Here is a 27,168-nt window from a genome sequence, read left to right as displayed (position 1 = left end):
ACGAATGGAGATAGGTGAGAGATTATGTCTTTGTTATTCGTGGGAGCTGACCCTTTAAGATGAAGAAGTGGAAAAGGCGGAGGAGGAAGGGGAAGTCTGTGGAGGTAATGTTAAGAAAGGCGCCAAAGTGTTTTGAGTCCCAGTGTCTTGGGCCCGTCAGACGGACACAAACAAAAAGAACCGACCCAAGGCGACAGACTTAATTAGAGAGAGACCGAGAGAGAAGAAGGGATGGCAGACCCATACCTCCTTATTAAGCTGTCTCCCTTGGGATAGAAGGAGGAGGAGAAGGGAGGAATGAAGGAAGGGAGGAGGAGGAGTAGGAAAACAGTGGGGAGTCTGAAGACAAACACAAGGCCGAGGCCCCACCCTTCACCCCCACCCTCATCCTCCCTCTACTGATCACCCACACAGGTACAAAAGAATCCACACAGGAGGGTTTTCCCATGGCACGCAGAGAGGCGAGAGACAGGATAGAGCGAGGCAGAGGGATGGTAAAGAGCGGGAAAGAGAGAAAAAGAGAGAGGGAGCACTTCTCTTTAAGCAGGGGAGGCAACCGTTGCTCTTGTTAGTAAGGGACAAGGCAATAGAGGGGCCATTGTCCTCTCTCTCTCTCTCTCACCCCTTTTCTTATGAGGACAGCAGAGGGCGGGGGGCAGGTAGACACGCAAGGTGGGCGGGTGGGTTGGTGGAGGGGTGAAGGTATGCAGGAAGCCAATGGGGCGTGACTCTTACCCCCTGCCACTGAGCCAAGGGTGAACCTGTAGGCTGACTCTGCCACCTGGACGAGGACGGGGCGGGAGACGTCACTGCCCAACTGCTGCTCACACAGCGGGAAAGAGAGACAATGAAGACGTTAGTGCAGAAGTGGAAGACAATGAATAAACAACAGTGAGACTTGACACTACACAAGCTACTGTTTCTGACATTGATTTCTCTCTACCTATCCACATACACTTAAATACTGTTTCCTAAAAAAACGATCTGATTCCAACACCTTGCAAGCTTAATAAACAGCTATTAAATCAATAATTTATCGCACCTGCTGTGCAGTGTTTGATAGCAAGTCCAAATTTCATGATGGACACTGGTATGTAGTATAATGGTCAATTAATAAAAATAAGCGGACAAGACAGAGAGTGGGAAGCTACTTAAATAAAAGTCTATGCTAATGTTGTTATTGGTGAGGTAGTGCCGAAATAAACAAATAGTCATAATATATAGGGATGTCTTAATATGCAGTCAAGATGTTCAGTATTTGATTATGATTTATCTGTAGTATAATATTAATACAGAAATCAGTGCCACAGTTCATAATTATTTTCCTAACCAATCAATGTTCTAATTATTGTTGGGTTCATTTTCTAGACTATTTAATGCCAGAAAGAAATGTCCATCATTATTTCCCACATCTCAATATGACGTCCTCACAATGCTTCTCAATTTACTGTGACATAGAAACAGAAAAGCTGAAAAAAACAGACTTGCCATTTTTACTTGAATAATTAGTTATACAAACAAGTAATTATCCAAGTTGTAAAAAAAAAAAAATGTTTTGTTGATAGACCAATCAGCTAATAGACTAATCATTTCAGAATTAGACACAATAACTGGTGAAAGCAACACAAAGCTCTGCACAAGTGATCAGTTGTGAGATAAATGCTTACAATTTTTGTATTGCTCACTTGGAATCACTCACACAACTCAGATTATTCACCATGCCTATCTAATCTTGTCTAAACTTGTGTGTAAGAGGAGCAATTGTAAAAAAAAAAAACTGGTATCAAGGTGATCCTAATACACCCATGTGATCATCACCATGACATGCAAAGAGCAGAAGTGTATAAGTAGCCAGCTTTTGCCACACAGTAACATTAGCCACATTCCCCTCTCCACCTGAGGTACCTGTTGCCTTGTCTGGTATGCCAGGTCCTGGCCTCTCCACCCTGGGGAGAGTGGGTGGTGCAGTGTTGTAAGTATGTGTATGTATGTGTCTGTGTGCTGGTGTCTGTGTGTGTGTGTGTGAGGGGGATGGGGGTCTCTAGAACAGGTCCACCTGTCAGAGTAAACCCCCAACCCAATCTGCAATTCATCCCCAGAGGTTTTCTCCCTGCCCAAATGTCTCCTTTATGCACAACCTTCTCCACCTCTACCATCCTTCTCTCTATAACTGTCAAGATGCTTGAGGGAGGAAGAGGGAACAAGTTACCAGGATATAAAGAGAGAAAAAGCCAACCGACAAACATTTAGAGAAATAAGAGAGAGGGAGAAAGAAGTAGATCACAAAAAGGAAATGGAGAGAAGCAGCAAAAGATGAGGAGAGAGCGCTCCAGCTAGCTGGCGGCCAGCCCCTGAGGCCAAACCACAAGGGCCTAAAGTGGCTCATTGTGGTGGGACTGGCGTCTGTGTAGTGCTGGGCCCCTTTGCTTTCTCCCCTTTGGCCCCCGCCTGCTCCAATATGGCCCGGCCAAGCCTTCTCTGTAGTGCTGGAACCCACCAGGCAACACAACTCTGACCAAACAGCCAAAGATGGAAAACAGTCCTCGGCTCATCAGTTTGGCTGTCCGTACGTCCTTCTTCCTCTTCTTCATTACAAATTGCTCTTGTTAGCTGCTGCAAAGTCTCTACACATCCATCTTTTGAGTGAAACATGGTTGAGGTTCATGAGGCTTAAAGGATGGCTCTTTTCTTTATTTCCTTAGATTTGTCAGGGAGAAGTCTGGTGGCGTTTTCTCTCAAGGAAGACTCTTAACGTTTAAGTCTGTGATGGGAAGTAACTTGGACACAACTTGGTCTGAACATTGGTATGAACTTATGAAAATGAGCAGGAATGACAAACACTGGCAGGTTCTGAGGGCAAACTTTCCACTTTACATCTGACAAAACTTGTTTGGATCCGAGTCTCCTGTATATATTTTTTTCTTTTACTTACATGAAACTCTAAAACAATGTCTCAATGCATGAATTGTGCAATTCGTGCCAAAATCCCAAATCAATGGGGGATTAATTACTTGTGAACAGGAGATATCATTATCCTTAATTATAAATCTAAGTCCTCTGACATCAAGCCCTAGAGAATGTACTGAGGCGAAAAAAAAGAGCTGCCGGTGTGGAAGAGGAAACCAAACACATCAACAAGTCTTCATATACTGTACCTGTCTCTGGACCTCAGCCAAGTTGTAGGGAAGGGCGCCTTCCTCCAGCGGAGCAATCTGCTCAATGTCCACTAAACCAACACGTCTGATGAGGAGAGAGAATAGAGAGAGTGAGAGGTTTCAAGTAACTTTCAACTGTTGTCAAAAACTCTCAGAGGAATATAATATTTCATCAATGCATCACAAAGTCCATGACCTTTGGAAGCACGATCTGTCAGTCTGAAGTTACTTGAAGTTTACGGATACTTTGCCATCATTCCATGTGAAAATATTGTGGCATTCAAAAATCCAGGCCTGTGCTCGGCATGATTGAGTAAGACAACCGATTTATAAGAACTGACAACTCCCACTCCTTTATCCCGTCATCCAAGTACAACAAAGATATTTAACCTTTGGATGTAAAACAACTGCCTTTCTGAGTCTTTCCATTGCATCTCTATGGCGGCCCCAGATTTCCCAGGCTGAGGGAATATTGAGGCGATTATCTCTTGCATCTCCAATCAAGGGGAGTGGAGAGGGCTATTAAAGTATCCCATTGCCCAGAAATAATAATCAGGTGGTGTCTCAGGCCGGGGTTAGGAATTATGAGAGCACTGGTTGGGCCGCGAGGCAGACGCAAAGGAAGTGGGGGAATGTGAAACGCATACAGTTGTTGTGTGCCACGGATCATAGGGGCTGGAATTGCCCTTTTTTCAAGATAAATTGTGAGTTTGGATTGGTTTTGGATCGAAAGAGGATTCCCTGGCACTGACGTAGTCATGGGTGATTCTTTTGATCCTTTGCAAAGAAGTTTGAGGAGGAAGAAAGCGCTTGTCTCTCTGAGGTATGGACCCCTGGGGCTTAAGGTGCGCTTTGGGGGGTAAGTGTTGGATGGACTTACCCTCCACAACTCCCTGACTAACTGAGGGTGAAAATGTAATGACTTAAGTTTGAATTCAGTTGTGGGATGCTATTCCTCCACTCCAGCTGTCAAAAAGCTACAATTTTCTGAACTTATTTGCCTGTTGTCAGTGAAACCTAGAATGAATGCCTAAACCAGCTGTGTGTGTGTGTGTGTGTGTGTGTGTGTGTGTGTGTGTGTGTGTGTGTGTGTGTGTGTGTGTGTGTGTGTGTGTGTGTGTGTGTGTGTGTGTGTGTGTGTGTGTGTGTGTGTGTGTGTGTGTGTGTCCGTCTTACCCACGGGGCTCTGACAGGTCAGCCAGCTGAAAGAGGATGTCGACCTCCATGGGTGTCACCTGACCAAACCTCTGAGCTGCCACAATGAACTCCTCTACAATAAAGACAACAATGAGAAGCACCACGATTTAAGATACAAACCAACATTTGCAGTAATGCACACAGATTAAAAAACGGGGAAACAATCATTTATAAATAAAATAAAAAATATCGTAATTGGAAATTCATCCATTTCCTACTGCCAATCTGTTTTCAGGCTGAAATGGCAGCAAACTCAGCAGATGTTCCAACAGCCGAGAGGTCTTTCTCCTCAGCCACTCTCAGACACCAACGAGCGTAGATTGACAGGTAACTCAAGAGCCCCAGTTTCCATGTCACCACCGGAGTACAAGTGTACAACAACCACAAGACTGTGAACGAGAGACCAATTGGGCTGTTCATCTCATGCTCCATTATACAAACCCTCACTAGCAAACGTATATCTCAAACTCCTTCAGTCAAGGTAAGAATTCTTTCTTTACTCAAAGCAGGCAATTGGCCGTCTTCCGAATCTAAAATTTGGAGCTGCCAAAAATGCACAGCTGGATCAAAACTGCCAGAGTGCATGCTGGGTCAAGCCCTGATGGAGCAAACAGAACTACATGTTCAGTAAAGAGCAATGCAATAAAGATGTCACCAAACTGAACATGCTCGACTCCTTGGCCGCTTTTGGGATTCTGTTCAGATAAATTACAAACAGAATAGGTGACGAGGAACCTTGGTGGGTCCCAGAGCCCACTGAGAACATGTCTGACCAACTGCACTGAATGCAGACACAGCTCTGAGTGCAGCTATGCAAAGACTGGACGGCTGTGAACAACGGCCCTGGTACCTTATGTTGATCCAGCAGTTTCCATTCAAGAGTGAATTACTAGTCCACCGACAGAATACAGAATATGTATATATGTATTGCTTCTCATAAAGACACAATAAACAGTTATTTTATAATTCCAGATTATTTTAGTTTAGGATGAAGGGATTAATATATTTTAAAAGTATTGTTTTTTGGCATAAGAACTTAATTTATTGATGAATATATACACTTGATTTGTCAGGACTTTGTTTTAAAGCAATATAACAAATTTTGCAAAATTTAACCTGGAGTAAATAAAAATGTTGCTTTAATACTTATCTGCAGTTGGTAACTTTGTCATGATATATATTGTTTTTATGTCAGGGTGATATTACACATTGTCATTACATCATGAAAATTAGTCAAAATATGTAGTACTGAGATGAATGAATCACTTAAAGCCACAGTCTGTGATCACAAACAAGAGCAGTTTCCTGTGAGTGACATCTCTTTTATTCTAATCTGATTCATAATTCCATTGAACCGTTCATGATACTGCATCATTGCCTCACTATCATCAACTGATATTATGTTACATACAATGCTCTAGCATAATATGAGTAATAACTGCGCATGTGCACATCAACTGCTTAAAGGAAGAAAAAAGGCTGTTACATACATTGTCGGTTTTTGTGTGTGCTGTACCTTTAATTCCTTTTCTCTTCATCTTCCCATAAACTGCCTAATATATGCCTACATCAGTCATTGATTTCCTTTGTTTTCAAAACAACTATGGCCAACTCAGAAAAAGAAAGGCATGCTACTCTGAATCGATAGTAGACTTTTTTCCTCTTAATACAGATAGATGGTCAATTAGAACACTGGATAATGCCCCTTAGTAAAATGTTGCATTTTGTTGTGTTCTTTAAGCTCCTGCGACTGCAGAGACTGCATAAAGGAAGGTGAAAATGATATTGATAAAGTTGGCCGGGACATGCAGGACCTATTGCTAGAAGCTGTTTTAAATGTTTTTCTTTTTTATTGTGATTTTCCCTGCGGCTCTGTCGCTCACACCAATATGTGACTCGGGTTGGAATTTACAAGTGAGATGTGTCAAAGCATGTTGAAATCGTCATAAGGAAATTGAATAGAAAATGTGGAGAGTTATGGACTTCAAGAGTTCTTCTGAGGCAGCTTTAGTATGCCGTAACTTAAGACCGGATCTATTGTTGGGGGAATAAAGAACAGGTTGACTGTAGGCTGGCTTACAGTGGAGGAGTCAGCATTGTTTGACCTGCTTTATTCAAAGAGCAGCAGGCTGGGGTTGTGACAAAGTCGTCCTACACTGGAGCCATTCACCCCGCCAAGGCTCAGCTTACCCCTGAGGCATGCTCTCTTTCTCACACACACACAAACACACATACACACACACACACACACGCAAATACACACACCCCTACCTACACGCACACACACCTGACTGACCTCTATACACATTTTATGATTACCTGCCTCTCTGTGAAGTGGTCTAGCCAACAGAGTACTAAATGATAAGCAGATTTCCACTGCCTTGTCTACAAACAGTTCCTTGATAGTAAATATGTGAGCTATAAACCTGTGCAGCAGTCAGCAGAACAAACATCACCCACTCTACTCCACAAACTTATTATTTTTAAACTGACTTGAGGATGATGAAAAATAAATGTGACGTATATATCAGTTTGGACATCGCTGCTGACATTTCCAGTCTGACACTTAACAACTTAAGAGCACTTAAAAAGATTGATATCACAGAGTTATAAATTTAAACTCTAAACTGTTTGTTTGTTATGAGTGCCCAATGGAGTAATATATTATTAATTACTAATTGTACAGCACTTTTACAAAGCACATAAAAAATGGATAAATTAATATATTAATGTTTCACTCGATTTCTATCCAACAGATGTTTAGACATTTCATTCAAAACCACAAAATGTCAAATTCTTGGTGGTGCTAGACAAAAAAATAGGCCATCACCAAAGTCAGTAGGCCTCATCTTCAGGTGACATTGACGGTCTGTGCACAATTTCATGGCAATCCATCAAATATTTAATGAGATATTTTTTAGTCTGGATTTAAAAAAATCTGATATAAAAAACAACCTGAGTTTGTGACATGGTCAAGAAAACCTACTGGCAAAAAACAATCTGATCACCGCCATTTTTATTTAGGTGTGGTGTCTGATGACCTTCAGAAGTGGACTGGCACACATGTCATCCATTCTGGCACTATCCATTAAAGATGCATTTAAAGTTTTATGTCTGATTGAATCTGTTCACAAAAATGCACAGTCATAATTTGCCTTGTAGTGTGCACTGATGGCTCAATAAAAGATGTGTTCTGTAAGAGTCTCTTGTGCACGTACACACACAAACGCTCACACACATGTGTGCACTCACTGTTGTGTAGGCGTTAAGCACTAAAATGGCATCCCCAAGGCAAACAGTGGCCTTGTTGCACATACGGAATCAATCAGGATTATTACGCATGTGTGCATGCTTGGCTGCGTTAATGCATCTGAATGCTTGTGTGTATGCGAGAAATGTTTGAAATAGAGTGGTACAAAATACACACACACACTTGATACATGCGGGTGTGCGTACAGTATGCATTTGTTGGCCAACCAGCGGTACATGGAGCCGAGCACTTGCAGTCCCAGAGGAGGCCTTAATGACTCAGGGAGTGGAGGGTGGATGGGTGGTGGCTGTGGAGGTCTGGCTGGCTACGGGCCACCATGGGTCGAGCCAAGCCCAGCCTCGGTGTACCCACGGTGGGAACAGCCTGGGAGCATATGGGCTCTCGGTTTGGGTCGGCTATGGTCCACACCCCTGATAAGGCTTCAGATAGCATCACAAGGCTACACTAGTGGCCCTGGGCGATGGGGAGAGAGGTCAGAATGGACGACCAGAGCAGGAGAGAAAGAGACAGAGAAAGGTAGAGAGACAGAAACAGCTAACTGGGCTTCTTGCCAAGTACTGAGGAAAGGAATGAGAGACAGCAAGTGGGGCAAGCAAGTGAGAGGGATAACGATTTAAAGAAACTAACCATGGGAGACGGAGAGAAATGGAGAGAATAAAGAAAGGCTCTCGGATCAATAGATAATAATATTTAATTTATTATTTATTTGCTCTACGGTAATTTAAATGATAGAGTAAAGAAAAATCATGTAAAAATAGTTTCAACTTTGTAGCGTGTACACTGATCTACAGGGTTAGACAGCACATCTCATCCCTGAAGTGAGTAGATGACTTTTAACAAATAAAGCATTCCTCATTTTTTTGTCAGTTTTTTGAATCGTTGAAAATCTCATTATCAACCAAAGCTTCCCACAAGACAAAAAACATTTAAGTCTCAGATAAGTACCAGGATGTCTCATAGACAAGACCGGCTCCATCAGAGATTGTGGGTATGCAGTACGTGTGCTGGGTCAGATCCAGCGTACCCATTTAAATGCCACCGGGAAGGAAGAAAACCAAACAAAAACAAGTTTCCACCCTCAGCACACAGTAAATACATTATCTGGAAAACAAATTTGATACCGCCTGAAGTGTAGGACTGTTACAGTTTGTGCATCTGAGAACAAACAGTGCATGCTCACATTTGTTTTGTGAGTGAGTGTCCTGCATGCTGTCCGTCATAGAGAACCTCACTACATGTGAGTGCATATCTACTCATAAATGTACGTCAGATTTTTGTTAGTGCATGAGCTTTTCGTGGTTTTTTTTGTCTTCCTGTGTACCTTTGGTGACTTCCACATCTCGGCGGTGGCCAGACAGAGTGCTGTAGATCTTTCTTATCAGCTCCATGTTGTTGAGAAGCGAGTTGAAGCCGTTGAAGTATGAAAAGCTGACCTGGTGAGTTGTGCTGCCACCCGCAACCTGGACAAGGATGGAGACACATATTTTAACATGTAATAAAATATTACAATAACCAAAATTCACAAACAAAATCAATCACACTACACTCCAAACAAAATAAATGCATCTAGATATTGTGATTACGTGTAAGACAGAAGAAACGTACAAAAACATCACACGCCAAAAGGAAATCTTAACAAACAGCGGTGGTTAATCATCAGCGTTCCTCTTTACCATCCCTCCACGGGGAAAAGTAAACCTGTCTCAACCGCTACTTTTTCCATCACACAACGAACTCTCTCAGGGAGTTTAATTAACTTTCTTTATGAGGTGGAGGAAGTGATAAAAGAAGAGAATATAAAAAGGTAACAGATTAAAAATAGACGCTGGGCTCTTGAGGACATTCCAGACTGCACACAAACTCTTTTATGTGAACCAGCTTCCCATCTTTATCAAATCAGGCTCTCAAACGCTTAGAGGAGAAGCTCAAACTGCTGTCCCGTTTAGAAATGCGTGTCCTAGCACATTCATAAAGCTTGGGCCAGAGTATGAAATGAACAGAGTTGAGGCAGTAGAAAATGCGGAGCATCCTTTCACTAGATGGCACTGTTTGCTTTACAGACACATTCGGGAGGGTTGCTTTCAGCTCACTATGTTCGCAAAAAAGGGGGAAGCTCTGGCTTGGGTGAAACTGCCCTAACAGAGAGACACTTTTGTATCTGTTCATATCTATGAGCCTATAGGCATGGATCTTCCCACGATATCCGACACAGAGTCCTTCACAGAGGGGGAGAAGAGAACAATATTTGGGTGAAAAGAGTGTGGCGCTGATCATTTGCCATGTTTGGTGAGTGAATTAAAGGTTGCTGTTTCACTGTTTTCGTTCTGCTATAATACTGCCTTTAACATGTCTGCAGTGTTTATGGGCCTTTTGATGTGTGTGTGTGTGTGTGTGTGTGTGTGTGTGTGTGTGTGTGTGTGTGTGTGTGTGTGTGTGTGTGTGTGTGTGTGTGTGTGTGTGTGTGTGCACGTGAGTGTGTGTGAGTGTGAGAGAGTTTACTCACAGCACACCAAGATGTCTGGTCGGTGAGGTAAACACAGTGGAGAAAATGACAGAGTCTACAAGGTGTTTATGAAATCGTGCAAGACATGGACACAGACGCGAGACCTTGCACACGCTCAAACAAAAACACCAACTCACATTGAGAAAAGACAAGGCACAAAAAAAAAGACAAACATCTCAGAGTTCAAAACAAATAGAGCACACGCGCACAGCTGCTCATGCACAAACACCCGGGCAAAGATGATGGACTGTGAAGCTCCAGTCTCCATCTATCTCTGTCTCTATCTTCCTATTCAGCTGGTCTGCTTGGCTTTGACACTGCCAGAGAGGTTAGACTTAATGACATGTTGGGAGAGAGACAGAGACACGGGGGAGGGAGGGAGAATAAGAAAGGCGGTTGAGAGAGAGGGAAAAAAAACGAAGGGAGGGTAAGAAAAAGAGAGAGAGGCTAGATGAGAGGTGACAGAAAAGGTAGAAGAGGAAGAGGACGAAACAAGAGATGGACAGCTGGAGGGAAAGAGAAAGCCACGCTGTTTGGTTGTGGGGGTGTGAGAGAAAGAAATGAAGACAGGGAAGAGAAAAGACAAGAAAGAGGAAGTGAGATGGAAGAAAACAGTCTTGCCTTTAACCCTTTTATGGAGAATAGAGTAATGTTAGGTTGCCTGCCTTCCTAGCTGGCATTAGCAACGGAATCAGCGGCAAACATCGCCTGTAAAGTACATTTATATATAAGCTTTTATGTTAACATTGATTGTTTCTGACACTCCAAAGTGTGCATCATCTTACGTTTAATCATACAAAGATTTGGTTTAATACATGTATATTTAACTATATGACATCATCTTAAAACATGATGACTATAGATGTACCATGGTACAATTTACAGCTTTGATGGGAAATTAAATTATCCCAATCTTGCAGTTACCCAATTTATTATTTCATTATTTTGGTGCTGCTGAATAAGGAACACCCCAATAAAGACAAGGTATCATAACTGCAGGTGTACAGCAGTGACTGATCTCACTATTTTTAACCAGGCCGACTTTGGCTCTTGCGGACGACAGTAAAACAAATGGAGGAGGGAAACGCAGAGCCAAAAACCAAAAACCCACCGCCACGAGGCATTCCTCCACGAAAGATGTGAGCATGTGCGGCCGGATGGTGACCATGATGTCCCTGAAGTCCAGGGCTGAGATGGATCCACTGTGGGCTTGGTCCCGCTGGATAAAAGCCTGCCGTGCATGTTCCAGCTGCATCTCCTGTGGACGGGGGGAGGGAGGGAAGTTTAGGTGTTAGATCATCTAGTAAATGCATATTATTGGACACATATGCGGGTCGTATACCTTTTTAAGTTGTCTTCATAAATTTAAATCCACATAAACTCACCCATATAAACACATATGCATAAAAACACAGCACTTGCTTTGATGGGCCCCCTGGCGCCATCTCCCCCTCTCAGTTACGGGGGAGCCAGCGTTTGGCCAGGCTTCACGCTCGCCTCCTCGCCCATCAGCGCGTTGCCTACTGTGAGGTGTCGCTTGGGCTTTTCACACCCTCCCGAAATCCCCATTAAACCCACTTGAGGGGAGAAACATACAAACACACACACACACACACACACACACATATAGACGTGCACACACAGGCAAGACGGCTAACCACCCCACTGCTCACTTTGTCTCTCTTCTTGCGCACACATACACACAGAGGTCCACGGGGACAACAGCAGGCTGTGGTGGGGAGACATCCCATAAGGCCTTTGAAATTAGCAGCCATTATCGGTACCTGCAACCACAAGTCTACAGAGAGGCTGTAAACAAACCACTGCCTCTGAGACTTCCTCTATCTTACAACAAAAAAAACTTGGTTACAGCAAAAGACAGGGATATCAGAACAATAGTAGTCCACAAAGAGTCATTGTAAAAATCAGCCATAAGCTTGAGGGCAGCGAGATAAAACTGGTTGCTTTGGCTGTTGATTCACTTACAGAGTGTATCATGGCCTTTGGGTAAAAAAAAAGAATCATCAAACAAAAAATGATGAGGTCTTATTGTTTTATTCCTATTCATGAGGTTTCTGACATATGGTGACACATGACCAACAAACTGAATGACTAATTCAAGCCTACTTCCTTTAAAGTAAATATCAATGTGTTTACTAAACTGAAACATCAATGTAAGAGTTTTTAAGAGCTGTTCTGAATTCTCTTTTTCCCACAAATATATAGAGCTGAAACAAGTAGTCCATTAATGGATAGACAGAAAATTTCTAACTATACCCGCAGCGTCTTTTGGTTCTGTGATATTACACTGAATAATAAGCAATTTGAATATGTCAACGTGAATGTCCATTGTAAGGGGCAAATTTCACAAATTTCTGGCATTTTATAGACCAATTGATTAATTAATAATTGAAAAAAGAATCAGTGGATCAACTTATAATGAAAATAGTCATTCGTTGCAGCTCTACAAGTGCAAGACTAAAAAATATTTTTCTATTAAAATAGCTGTTTGACTTAATACTACTAAAAAAGAATTTTATGAAATAGGAATACGTATAAAGAATATTTTTAAATAAGTGTGTACGCACATTCATCAAGAAAATATTTTTTATGACATTTCTTAAAGTAAGTACTGGATAGCAGTTTAAATACAATAAGTTAAATTATCAATTTGTCCAAGAAGGATGGACATTCTTCTTCAAGCCACACGTCGGATAAAAAGTCGGACAAAAAGTGCTGAAGGGGGACTGTTTGAATCTTAAACATGCATGGCATTATTAAATTGATTGATTCAGATGTTATTGTTATAAATGGAACTCAAAGAAGTGGTATTACCACAACACAAAACCCTATGAGGCTTTGACTTATTGTTGTGTTGAATTTGAGTGATATTTCACTGACAGCATAACTGATCGAACTCTACATTTGAGGCAACCAAGAGAAACGACTGGGGAAGAGTGACATTAACACAAAGCTGAGTGGAGACCGGAGGGGAGTAAGAATAGACATTGCAACAAAAGAGCCAGATTTGCAAAAACAGCAAATGTAGCAGCCGTGTGTCAGTATCACCTATGAGCACAGCGGGGGCTCCGGAGAGTGTATAAGTGAATGGAAGGCAAGGAAACGAAGAGAGATTGACACTTGTAAACACTCCCAAGGTAAATAAGGTGAGATATTTTGGTGTCGCCATCCTGAGTGTCGTGACTCACTTCTCCGGTCGGTTGTGAGTAGGTCAAAACACTTTGGTGAGGAATAAACTGGGAAAAGGAAAGGGAGGAGGAGAACTGAATATTTAAAGTTAAAATAAAACAGGAAAGTGAAGAAGACAATGTGTTGCATGCATGACTGTGTTCGTATTCAAATAAAAAGGGTGAGCATTTATCTTTGTGTTTGTGTCCATCTGTAAATGACAGAAAAAATATGTGATCCTGTTTCTCTGGACCAGTCAAAACTCTGGCAAACCACGCACCAACTTCACAGAGCAACAAAACAACTGTGGTCCAGGGGATGGAGCAGTTTATAGTCTCAGCCTCTTAAAACCTTGACTTGTTGCAACTGTATGTGTGATTCAGGGACATGGTTTTTATTTGGGAGAGGAGTGAGGAAGGGAGGAGACATAAAGCTGGGTGCTTTAGACAGCCAACAAGAGCGAGGCCTTTGGAGTTGCTTTAATTGTCCTTGGATGAAAATAAAAACACATGACAACCCACCTCTGTTTGTTTTCAATGGCTGTGATTCTTTCCCCTCCTCTCATTAAAACTTTAACAATAGATACGAGCTGAGCAGGATTGTATCTCTCTGTTCCAATCTCTGCTTCTTATCAGCACAGGGCTAAAGCTATACGAGGATAAGCTTAAGCACAAATGTCCATTTACATGTGCCAGTCAGCCCTCTATAGTGATGTTAAGGGCTGTCCGATGATTTTTGGGAGAGTCAACATAATTGGGACTTTTAAAATCTGAACAATGCCAAAAAATCTCTTTTTGAGTGCTCAGGAAAGAAGTGGCACATGTGGTGTCCCCCCCATGTAATTCAAGCTCTTTACTTGCCAGGCTTTATAATATGGGCTACTAGTATGTGCCACTTCTCTGGACATCAGTAATACCATTGCCAGAGACAACACCACGCCGACAGTGTGAGCTGAGCCTTGGCCGGCGTCCACGCGTGAGACGCGAAAAATGCATGTAATTGGTGAGAATCTCTGGCTTCCATCAAGACAGTAATTGGCCAGAGAGAGCCCTTGTGAGAAATATGCGGCGCAAACGTTTTCCCCGATAATCCCATCTTGTGAGCATCTGGCAGTGGCGTGGTTACAATGGCAGAAAAACACAATAAACACATGCGTGTATGGCAGGAAGGGGAGGAAATAAAGGATGGGAACATTCTTAGGGGGGAAAGCTGGGTGGTAGAGAATTATAAAAATAACTGTAAAATATTCAGAATATGGTGTGTGTGTGTGTGTGTGTGTGTGTGTGTGTGTGTGTGTGTGTGTGTGTGTGTGTGTGTGTGTGTGTGTGTGTGTGTGTGTGTGTGTGCCTGTTTGTGTGTGTGCAAGATTGTGTTGCTTTCACAACTCTCTGATAACTTTTATAGCTTTTTTTCCGACTGACATTTCCGAGTGCTTTGTCTGCTAACAAAAGTCACGTTGGGTAGTAGTGCAATCACAAAGTATGTAGTAATTGCACACGTTTAAATTCTGGTTCAGGAAATGTTGTTGTACTCTGTCATCAATCACTGGAGTTGGTGATAACACACTAGAGTGAACTGCCAAAACCTAACTTTTACTGTACCTAAGCACTGTAATTGAAGTCATACACCATCACAGTGGTATCAATGTGTCTTATAAATGTGACACAATTAAATGGAACCTAAGGAAGCATTAGACTTCTCAAGATTAAATATTTATCTTATTATAAAATATTTCTTCATAAATACCGTTAGACCAGTGAAGCGAGTGATAAAAGATGAAAAGCATTTCCAACACTTACAATAAATTCTTATTTGAATACCCCTGCAACAACGTATAATTCACTTTCTTCTGCCATTTATGAAGGCATGAATCAAAAGTTATGAGAAATTATCAAAAAGCAGTTGCAGGAAATGTGCATTTCATATTGAGCAATGAGTGTGACTGGCTGCTGGCTTGCTGCTGTGAGGAGCTGGAAACCACTGAGTGACTGACTGGGAGAGGACTGGGCACGCTGTCAATGCAAAGTACAGCGTCTACTGGCCACAGCGCCACAGACTTGTACGCATGCAAACACACACACACACACACACACACACACACACACACACACACACACACACACACACACACAAAAACAAGCACACACAAAAACAAGCACACACGAACACAGATGCACAAAGGTTGCATGCCACAGCTCACACATACGGAAAAGCAGATAAGTAAGATAAAAACGCATACAAAGAACCACACAAATATACCGACACACATACTGTTCACACACACACACACACACACACACACACACACACACACACACACACACACACACACACACACACACACACACACACACACACACACACACACACACAAGGACGCACTCACATATAACAATGTCTCAATATCCATGCGCTGCTGCCCACTGTGTGTAAGCCATCTGGTCTAAGTTAAGTGTAATATAAAAAGCTCATTCAGATACATGGTGAGTGTGGATGCAAACTTGGCAAAGCTCAGGCCCTCTCTCCTACCCCCACCACCAACTCTCCCTGCTTAGGCCTGATTTAAGTCTAGACATCATATTGGAAAATGGCTCACACACCACAAATACACTAGGAATATTCCAGCTATACTATTTATGGAGGTAGAACTGCGTCTCTACCTGCAGAGTAGGTGGAGGGGAGTAATGCTAGGTGTACGTCAGCTAATTGAAAACAAATGCAAAAAAAAAAAAATCCCAAATATATAACCTCAGTGTTTCATTAATAACTAATCTGGTCAATATGGAGGGCTGTGTTTGAGAGGGATCGGGAAAACCTGTGTGTGTGTGTGTGTGTGTGTGTGTGTGTGTGTGTGTGTGTGTGTGTGTGTGTGTGTGTGTGTGTGTGTGTGTGTGTGTGTGTGTGTGTGTGTGTGTGTGTCTGCATGTGCACACACTCATCTGACCGAGCTCAGATCAGTATGACAATACAGTTAGATGACAGGATTGTATGAACAGCTTGTAAACAATACGTGAGGTTAAGGCAGTGTGTACAGGTACATATCTCGGTTGATAATGATTTATTGACTATCATTGATGGTCACTGGATAATGGAAGTAAGACAGAGGAAGATGGATAGAAAAGGGCCAAAGACAGAAAGGTAGAAAGACAAAGAGGATATAAAGACAGAAAAAAGTGATTTCATATCAGCAGAGAGGGGAAAAAAGGACATGCAAGAGACGAGAGGGGCAGGTGATCAACGTCAATCATACCGGGAGAAACTGGGTGAACTCTCCGTAGTTGAGCTGCTTGTCCCTCTGTGAGCCGAAGTGCAGCCGTATGAACTCACAGTCCCAGCTAAAGGGGATGTGCTGGTGGATGGTGGTCTGGCTGAAGACCTGCTTCACATCCTCTGCGGAGGAGACAAAGAAAAGAAACAAGATTGCTTCTTTAATAACCACAGTGATTAAAAGTTTAATTTGACAGCCTAATAACAAGATGCAACAACTCCGTACGATAGTGTACCAGAATTAGGGGAGGCATTCCGATCTTTCACTAGAAAAACGGTATTACAAGTAAAGGTCTTGCATTAAAGTTACAGTACTGAAGCGATATCAGCAAAATGTACTCAAACTAAGTACATCTATTTGTTAAGGAAGCAGGTTGCCCATGTGATTGTTAAACATTACATCATGGGATTATTTTTACTTATGCCTTGAATTTGTAAGCAGTATTTTACTGTTGTAGCTAGTAAAGCTGGAGCTAATTTCAAACATATGAGTGCTTTCACATAAAATGAAAGCACTCAAGCACAATTACTTCAAAATTGTACTCAAGTACAGTACTTGCGATGTACTTAGTTAAAATATTGTACAGATTCTCTGAGTTGATGTATATGTAGATAGATAAGTTAAACAAAAATCAGCAAGCAAAATGGCTAAAACAACAACAACAGTTTTTTCTTCATACCCTTTACAACTATAGAATAACAGTTTGGTTTAGGTTTTACAGATTACACGCAACTATCAAGGCAAGTAACTATACATTAACCATCAATAAGGCCTTCACCTCTATTAAAATCCTTTCAATATTCTCCTGTCTGTAAATTTATGTTTTCATCACAAACAATTATCAAATACTTCTTCCTCTTTTAGTTTGCTCTAATAAAGACCTCACATCTGTTGGTACAAAGTCTTGTGAGTCAGGTCTTAACAAACAGCATGTGTTTCCTATCTTGCGGTTAACATTAGTAATTATTTCATTTTGGAGAAAAAAATGCCTGTGACTGTTTGTGACAAAATGTCAACGTCAATCTCCAGAACACAATTCTGCTCTGATTGAGACTTAAGTTCCTAAACTCTAAATCAGTCTTGAATGACACATGGCAGAAGTTGTTTGAGCTGTGTAGGCTCTGTATTCAGAAGGAAAGCCTTTTCTTCTCACTTATGTTCCTCTGCCTGAACCCTCTAAGCCTCTGCAGCCAGCGGAGTGGAGAGACACTGAACATGAGTCCTAAATTACAGCCTTACTAAAGAAACAAAAACAAACCAATAGAGCGACCTGTTTCTTATTACCAAACAGAAAGGAAAGGAGGAAAGAAACAATTTTTTTTATAAAGACAGACAGGGAGGCAAAAAGAGAGAGAAAGAGAAAGGTGATATTTACTTCAGCTTCAGCCTTACCTTCTGAAGGGAGACAGCTTGAGCATTGTTGTTTTTTTACACTTTAATGAGGCAATAAATATACAGCCTTTAACTCTTTAAAGGAGAGGCCGCTCCAGAGCTTTTATAGACCTGTCAACACTCAGTCCTCTTTAGTTTTTTTTCTTTTTTTTGTCTTTCTGGCTGACGCACAACTGCATTTCATATGCCATGTTATGCTGCAATTTTTATGAACTCAACATTCCACCAAATTATGCATTTATTTTTTTAAGAATTCAGAGCGCTGCGCCGCCTGTACTAAACAGAAATTACCCGGGTTATTATCAAATAAAAAATGGCTTCATAGAAAATGAAATAAAAAAGAAATCAGAGAACAGACATTTATTACAGGGGGAAACAAACGGGCCTTTAATGCGACATAAGCCTGAGCTATTAATGTTTTTAATAGGTAATAAAAGAGAGCTCTTGGTGAGACTCTTTAATCTGAGAAAAAAAAAGGGAGAATTCTGTAATGTATCACAATAAAAAAAACTAGTCTACAATCTCAGTCACAAGTTATTTGCTTTTGGTAAAATGGTAGCCCGATGCAAATGGCAGACACTATAGTCAGTGTTTGTGCATGGCATGATGTGTGGTATGTTTTTCATGCAATTTTCCACTTGTGTGTGAGTCTCATAACTCACAGGCATTGGGATATTCATTAACCTTTGGGAGACGCAGGAAAACAGCAGACCTTTTAATTGCCACCAAGACAACGTCACTCTAATTGATCCTTTTAAATATGAAAATTTACATATGTGCATATATAATCACCCGCAATGATCTTGCACCCTGTCGACAGCAACAATTAAAATGAAATTCACTTACTCTTCCCTGTTTGCTAGCGGGATGTGTGCACTGCATTTCAAATCAAGCCTAATGTGCTGACGCCCCGCACACCTACAGAAGGCTGGCATTAGACTTGTTTAAATCAATTAGGCAAATGTGAAATAAGCAACGAGTACAAATGTCTTCCCTTTTTCACCTCAGAGCGCCCAGGCATCAGAGTAATGGTGCCAATCATGCACATAGAGCTACACACCCCCTCCTCCATCTTTATCTCCATCCTTTTTGCTCCCACCAACCCTCTCCACCTCCTAACCTTATCTTCTTTACAGACAAGATACGGTACCACGTACAGAATTTTGTGGATGCAACCATAACAAAAAAGATGAGCAGAGGTCAAACCCTTACACAAATAGACGAGGAGTTTGTATGAAAACTTTTTCAGAGGTGCATTTAAGAGGAGCATGGTCTCCGCTCTGGCAAACAAATTATTTGTTAAATGTCAAATGCAAAGAAACAAAAGCAGTGTTGAGACCTGAACTTACATAATAACAGTGACGTTATAAACAAATGTTAGAGAGGAAGAATGTGCATTGTTCTGCAGCTTGGTTGCCCTGGTCTTTAACACATATGTTAGTATGAAAAAGTGATCTTGATTTTTTTAAGACAGATTCAATAATGAATAGTTAAAAGCCATTATAAGCATATATTGGAAAACAATGCTCCCAGAAGAGTGGAGGAAGGACATAATAAAAACCATAACACCAAAATTTGAAAATGAGCAATTTTGCATTTGTCAACGCAACAGAAGTGATCATGAGTTTCTGTTGTTTGAAATTTTCAACTATCAATTCATAATTCAATGTCTCTTGCAGAGCACTTAGCAGCACCTACCACATACATGCTAATTGTTCAGTAAGACACTCTCTCTGCAAACATGACTACAGTATTATGCTATCCAACCCCATTAATAAGAGGCAGAGTAACTTACCAAAGGTGGTCATTCCACTGCCTGCTTTATCAAACAGCAGGAAGGCAACCATGAAGAGGGAGTCTGGGGCGCACAGCACCGTCTCGAACGCGACAAACTCCTGAAAGGATATCAACCTGAGAGAAGGGTAGAAAGAAAGAAGATAGGTAGGACTGTGATAGACTGGTAAACGCTGTCATTTGAGTTGATTTATTAATGTGGTATTCATGTTTCAAGTGCCCTGTATAAATACTTAATCAGTAACACATGTGAGACAGAGTGTTTGGTGCTTATTTAAGCATGTAATACTTAATAAGGACAAGAAGAACTTAAGTTGCACTAATAAATTGAAATATTAAATTAAAAAAACAAGGTAATATAACACTGCATTAAACTACAACTCCATTGTAATTACTGCCACACAGTGGCAAACCAGCACACTTAGACAACCTATCAGTCTGTGCTACGCACAATTCAGGAGGCCTTTTATCCAGTAGTCTGTTATTCCATATGTAATGTCATAAACTCATCGAGGGTGACAGCAAGAAAATAAAACAGTTTAAAAAGCTCAGTGTGTGTTCCCAGTCTGAGCTGGCAGCTGGCAGAGAGAGAGAGAGAGTCAACTTTATACCAACAGAAGAAAAAATGATTAAATATGAAGTTTTACATTTTAGTGTGCCATTTTAAACAAGGAGACAGGAGAGGAGGGAGTTTGGTAGCCACTCAGGGAAATAAAATTACATTCAATATAAACGTAATACAATATGTGATTTGGAGTAAATGTCAGGTGGAGCAGCCAAGCTGGAATATAAAATTAAAGGGGAACAAATTTGTCTGCATCAAAACTGAGATACAAGCTATGAGTTGAAAGTAAACAGAACAGATCCGTTTTCTTATTACCACTAAATACAACAGCCTCTCTTTCCATTTTCGTCAGTGTTTGGTTGAATACTACTTTATCTCGTGTCTCTACATAGTAAACACAAATGTCCACACGCATCATTAACAAGAAAAAAATAAACATAAACACTGCTATTGTGTGAACCCACTGAGAGCTCCCATGGGAGAGTCCTGCTGTGGGGAACTGGACCACGCAGTCGAGCCTTTATTTAGGCCCTGGTTCACAGTTGCCACAAGACCATTATGAATATCACAAATGGCTCAGATAATTACAGGAGGGGTCAGTGCTAACGAGCGGTCCCCGCGCATCCTTCTATTAAACCTGTTTCAATTTCCAAGGGGGGAGTACAGAGAAGGAGGGGGGGGTAGCAATTATTACATTTTTAATTAATTATGGTACTGATGAAATGTAGATGTGTTTGTTTGGAATCTGATCTGTTTGTGAGTGATTATGTGCATCCTCATGTGTACTTATATACTGTATAGATGTATAGATGTATAGATCTCAGTCCTAATCAGAAGAGCTGTGCACAGAAAAATGTATTGTTTATCCAAATAACACTTGACTGCCAGAGATACCTGATAAAGGTTAAAAAGCATGTTTAGATTACTGGCTTTTTTAGTCTGCAAACATGTCCATGAAAATGATACTTGTAAGAGGACAAAACAGTCTACATAAACAACTCAGGTCAACACTTGGTTTCAGTAAAAACTCAGAAATACATATTGGTATTATGGGATCAATAGCCTAACAGAAAATAATAGATGTGTGTGTTGGAGAGAGCAAAAGAGATGCTAAGAGAAAAAAGTGAGCATACATTTCTCCTCAGTTGCAAATTAAATCAGCTGTCGTTTTAAAGGCATGACTGAATGTTTTATTAACTAAGCAGGTAGTGCTTAAGAGCGGGGCCCTGCTGATGGCAAGTAGGTGGAAGTTGGCACAAAAGCACACCGCTGCGACCGTGGATCCACTGCTAAAAACAAAGCTAATACCATTACTGGAATATTATCAAACTCTCCAATAATGATCCTTCTTTTGTGACAGATAGAGTACACACAGAAATTATAGCTCAGAGAGGTTATATATGAGTTTAAGTAGGAACAGGCTATAGTGCCACGACTAAGAGAGCTAGAGAACCAGTGTTCCCAGAATTAACTGATGGAAAGAGTCAAGATTTCTTCTTTTTCACACGCATCATTTTACATGCACGCTGGTCTTCCCCCATCTGCGTTTTCCCAGACGTAGATAATCAGCATATTAGTGTAACTGAGAGGGCTGCTGATCATGAAGGGATTGGACCATGGTTAAGACCAGTGAGTCCAGACAAGATCCAGGGGGCATCTCCATAACACACAAGAGAAAAACATTCCTCGTACTCGTAAGCATTTACACACAGCGCCGTAGCCGAGGACGGGGCTTATGATGGTTGATTAGCAGCGCCATGACGGCTACAAAATGATTACCATCAGAGGGGGAAGCCAATCGTTTTTGCCATGCAGACCCGACCCCAACGAGACACTCAATAATCAAAATCAACCGACAGCATCTCCCAACCATCAACTGTTATGGCATGTGTCCAGGGTTAGCCGATCCGTGTCTGCAGCCTGGGATGAACTTTGGAGACAGGGGCTAATGTGATACTGCAGTATGGCATCTCTTCAGTGTGCTGTGCTCTTGCTTTACTCCGCTGGTTTTTTGTTAAATCGTAAAACAGTCGCTGACATATCCGTGACATGTATCAAACTAGAGAAGTAACACACAAGACATAAACAAAGACCTAATTCTAGCATGTGCCTCGGCAGATGACAGCTGAATGATGTTTTTGCTAGGATGCCGATACAATGCAATTTAAACTGTCTTCGCTACGTCTGTCAGGGATAAAAAACTCCACCCTATATTCCATATATTTTTGGGGTTTTTATCTTATCTTCGCCACCCGGCTTTTATCTCTGTCTCCTCTCAGCAGGCATCTAAATACACTCCTCTGGACCGAAAACCAGGCTTGGAAACATTGTTTACCAGTAACGTAAATGCATGGTGTTGGTTAGGCCCAGCTGATGGAAAGACAGCTTTCCATCGTTGATAGTAGTGGGAGAGAGGGGCCTAGAGGGGCTTCAATAATCCCTGTCCCTGGCATCTTGGCATCATTACTGACAGCCTTCCACCCACCTAGAGCGTGCCTGCACACCAACAGACATACACAATCGCACCCCAAAGACACACACACACACACACACACACACACACACACACACACACACACACACACACACACACACACACACACACACACACACACACACACACACACACATCAAGATGAATGCTAGCTGCCAGTATCTGTTCGGTTTCTAAGAGTGGACACCCACCAGTGCAAGTCCAGAATACCCACAGCAGCTGGCAGACTACTATTTTCCCAGCATGCTCCCTTAACAAAGTTTGTTTTGGGTTTTTTTTTTTTTAAACCTCCAAGAGGTTTAAACTGCAGTGGGGTTTTTTCACACTTGAACAGATGCTTCTATCAAAATATCAGGAGGGAAGAAGGAATAGAGAAGCAAAAAGGTAGGGAGTCGGATGGAGCCCAACTGAAATGGAGGGAGCTCAGAGTGCATCATGCTATGTGAGATGGTGTAAAGGAAGTGATGAGGGCGGAGAAATGCAGAGAAATTCGAAAGGGAATAGAGAGGACATAAACAAGTCGAGAGAAAGAGGAAAATCTTTAAACCATCTTGTAGCTCTGTATGTCAGTGCACACATACACAACACATTTGATTCCTGGAAATTGAGACATCTCCTCCACCCTCCAAAGTCTCTCTTATATCCATCTATCTGTCTCTCTGTCTCACTAGGAGCGGCGAGAATAAGAGGGAGAAAAGTGATTTCCACATAACAGATTGTTACGACTGTCACTATATCTCCTGATTTACACAGTCGCAGAGAGGCAGACAAATGCATTTTCACTGTTTACATGTCCACACATACACACCAAACCACTCACATACACACTGGCATCTAAGTCAAATTTCTCTCACACAGAAACACTCCAACAGAAAAGTAAGCGAGCATGCTGGCTGCCATCCGACCCCCTGCTAAATCTATTACCCCTGACTCATCTCGTTGAAATGGAGTCCTATCTGGCAAAAAACAGCATCAGGCACACTAGCTTCCAATATTCAATGCTCGTGTATCAAGCAAAACTTATTGTTCCCAAGCATATTTGCATGAGATCGGGCGAGCTGGATGAAAATACAGTCACTAAAGTGGTTTGTTTTGTCTTGCGCACTGTTCTTTTCATAAGGTTTTCACAGATGAGCGCTTGAAAAACAATGCATTTTGTTTTTTCTGCTACCACTAACAGCGCTGATGTTGCCACATCTCTACTTTTTATATCCATTTGTTTTGTGTTCATGAGACACAGGTTTTGCAGAATAATCATCCAGACTCTTTGTCTCGTCAAATCATTTATCTATCAAAGTTCAGGTGGAAAATAACACATCTCAAAATATGAGCATCATGAGGCCTTTACACATTCAATTGTAAAAAAACAAACAAATCACATCTAAAACTAGGTCTAAACAGACTTTTTTTCCTGTTTTGCCCCCATATCATTTCCATTTCCCTCCACATAACCAAAATGAGGTTTAGATACAAAGCCTGGGCCATGGGTTCCTAATAGATTTACCCTGATGCCACGGCCACCATTTATCCTGCTCCAAAGCCACACAATGCAACGGAGTGCTCCTGAATAGCACGAGCAATTACAGTGCATGTGTGTGTTTTTTATGTGCGTGTGTGTGTGTGTGTGTGTGTGTGTGTGTGTGTGTGTGTGTGTGTGTGTGTGTGTGTGTGTGTGTGTGTGTGTGTGTGTGTGTGTGTGTGTGTGTGTGTGCCTTGCTTTCTCTTTTTCCAATTCCTAAACCCCCACTACTCCATCTCCCCGTTTTCAGCGTGCACGGACGCACACACACACACCTTAAAGCAGATGTAATAACATGAAGCTTCACAGCCATGTGCACTTTGCTCTTTGTAGAAGCCCAGGTGGTTACCATGGCAATGTGTTTTTAAAAAAAAATCTTTTTTGACTTACCCTAACATTTTATTACCCATCATTATGTGTCATTAAATACATACATATTAATGTAAAAAACAGGGATGATGGGGATGGGGGGAGGAGTAAGTGTGAAATTGGGGGTGTATCTACAAAGAAGGAACACCTGAAAGGGGCCTTTGGTGGTTTGATGTCTCGTTGCTATATAATTCAAGTATGAACATCCTTCTGTGATTTTCTTTTTTTTTTTACACAAAAGGATGCAGTCATAGGTTTGTTTATAAATGCTAAATACCACTAGAAAGGTAGTCGCATGAGATCAAAGCCATAAATAATACATGTATTGATAGCTTTGATAATAGTCTTTCATAAGCTTACTACAGTTGGCTTGATATTAATGAGAAAATATACATTTGTGTCTTAAACAGAGACTCAGCATAGAAATGTCAGATAAGCAACTTCACCCAGATGTATTATTATGTATGTATTATCTATCACAGTATGTTTCACACATCATTCCACTTAAACTAGCAGTTATTCCATAAGTAAACCCTCCACCCAAGTAGCAAGGATTATCAAATATATTCTGTCTACGATTCACAGTGTACCAACATCTTAAGTAAGGTGAAACATCAAAACACCAACCCATCTTTCTTCTGATCCACCACTCCAGCCAGCAGCTTCGTGGCCTCGTCCGACAGCTGTGTGTCTGTGTGGGCATGGAGAAAACGGCTCACAAAGTCCTGTGGTGACATGAAGCGCTCGTCATTCTTCTTGACGCTGGCATACTGTAAAAAGGAAAACAGATACAGAAACAAGGATGCACGCTGAGCTTTAGAATTCGATAACAACAAACATAAATCAAATAATACATGAAAAGCTTTTTTTCATAAGAGGCAAACACAAAGAGCAAACAATAAATACAGCGGTAAAATCCTACCTTTTCAAAAATGGCTTTCAACTCAGTTGGGTTGGCCCTCCTAGGCAGAACTGACTGCAAGACAATAAGTGAACATCTGTGAGTACAACTTTCATCCTGCATCGTTTGAGGAACACCGTTAAACAGTGGTTAGGAACGTTTTATTTGAAAAAAATGTAGGAGCCTGAAGATGTAAACTTATCCAGTAACTCACAAGCAAAGAGAAAGACTATAGTCACTATTACAAATTAAACATAATTTTGAGATTGGCCACTCATTCAAGACTTTATTAGGAACACACATCTCAAATTAAATATTCTAAAATCAAGGTTAACTTACTAGCGTATTAATGGAGCTTTCTGTCCAGAATACAGTCACTGAAAAAGACGGTATATTTAGAAAGCTCTAGAAAAGGTTGATAGTTTATCTCAAATGTATTCTTGTTTTCTTGTAATTTTCATCTCCTGTTAATAATCCAACAACCCACTCAGATTTTTTTTTGACCACTTGGGGGTCCTGAACTCTTGGTTTGGGAACCCCTGTAAAAGATAGTGCAGTTGCTGGTGAAATATTAAAAAAAACAGAAATCAAAGTGGCTGCAAAGTACAGCAAATAAGTTGTGGTAGTGTCACCTGTGAGAGGGTCAATTGAACCACTGAAACATACTGGTTCGACACAACCAATGAGAGTACAACCATGTTAAAACGTCTTGTCTAGCCTGTACAAAGTTTTGGCACCTGGATGTGACAGCATGTAGCATGATGCTACCAAAGGTTACCTGTGATTACAATCGGCTATTTTAGCAGAGACACACCTGTGAACTGAAGTTTTGGCCTAAAAGGAGCAGCATGGATTAAAAAGCAGCAACAGTATCATGACTATGCTTTTGGCAAACATTGTTGGAATGGCAGTTCAGTTAGTGAGACTGAGGAAGCCAACTATACATTAAACTAGCCAACCCCAATGTCATTGTCATATGGTAGCCAAGTGTCAACATCTAGCACATCCTGTTACAACCTCACTAACCGGCATTTAAATTGACAGGTGGAAAGTTCCGTGGGAGAGACACTCCCGGGCCCGAGCACATCACCGATACTACCCAGAAAGAGGATAACTGAAGTGGGAAAACTCAGCTTACCTTGGCTGCCATGTTAAGCGAGATCACTGTCAACTAAGTCCCGTTCACTTCCTCCTGCGTGACGACGTTCCCATGGAGATCACGCGCTGGTGCAGTGACAGGAAAGAGGATCAGCTGAGCACGTGGCCCAAGTGGCACGAGAGGTCAACTGGTCAGAGGCTTTAGCATTACAGATCCACCGATAAACCCACTGATCCAATAATATGTACGTGTGTTTCTAAAGAGAGAGAAAGTATACGTAGTACCTGTGTCTTATTTTAAACTTGACCTATTCAGTGAAAGTGCCATATAATCTATCCTTCTGTGTTTAAAATGATATGCCTCAAATCCTCTTCTGTCCCCTACTTAAATGCGTGACCATTATGGATGGATAAGCCTACAGCCAAGGGGCCAGATGTGTCCCTAAGGTACTC

At 41.4% G+C, this 27,168-nt stretch overlaps 1 protein-coding gene across 1 annotated transcript in view; it reads right to left on the bottom strand.

Annotated features, from left to right (window-relative positions):
* LOC129097458 (electrogenic aspartate/glutamate antiporter SLC25A13, mitochondrial) overlaps positions 1 to 26,767 on the bottom strand; it is a 45,200-nt gene extending 18,433 nt beyond the window's left edge. The window contains exons 1-10 of the mRNA XM_054606331.1: positions 26,756 to 26,767; positions 25,639 to 25,692; positions 25,344 to 25,486; positions 19,771 to 19,886; positions 16,566 to 16,705; positions 11,238 to 11,384; positions 8,945 to 9,083; positions 4,332 to 4,425; positions 3,156 to 3,240; positions 736 to 820 (exon numbers count right to left, since the gene is read on the bottom strand). Coding sequence (XP_054462306.1) covers positions 736 to 820; positions 3,156 to 3,240; positions 4,332 to 4,425; positions 8,945 to 9,083; positions 11,238 to 11,384; positions 16,566 to 16,705; positions 19,771 to 19,886; positions 25,344 to 25,486; positions 25,639 to 25,692; positions 26,756 to 26,767 — 1,015 coding nt within the window. The remainder of the gene's footprint in view (positions 1 to 735; positions 821 to 3,155; positions 3,241 to 4,331; positions 4,426 to 8,944; positions 9,084 to 11,237; positions 11,385 to 16,565; positions 16,706 to 19,770; positions 19,887 to 25,343; positions 25,487 to 25,638; positions 25,693 to 26,755) is intronic.
* Positions 26,768 to 27,168: the final 401 nt, after the last annotated feature.

Source organism: Anoplopoma fimbria, chromosome 10 (genome assembly GCF_027596085.1).
Source record: "Anoplopoma fimbria isolate UVic2021 breed Golden Eagle Sablefish chromosome 10, Afim_UVic_2022, whole genome shotgun sequence".
Classification (NCBI taxonomy): domain Eukaryota; kingdom Metazoa; phylum Chordata; class Actinopteri; order Perciformes; family Anoplopomatidae; genus Anoplopoma; species Anoplopoma fimbria.
This window is presented reverse-complemented; position numbering and strand designations above follow the sequence as displayed.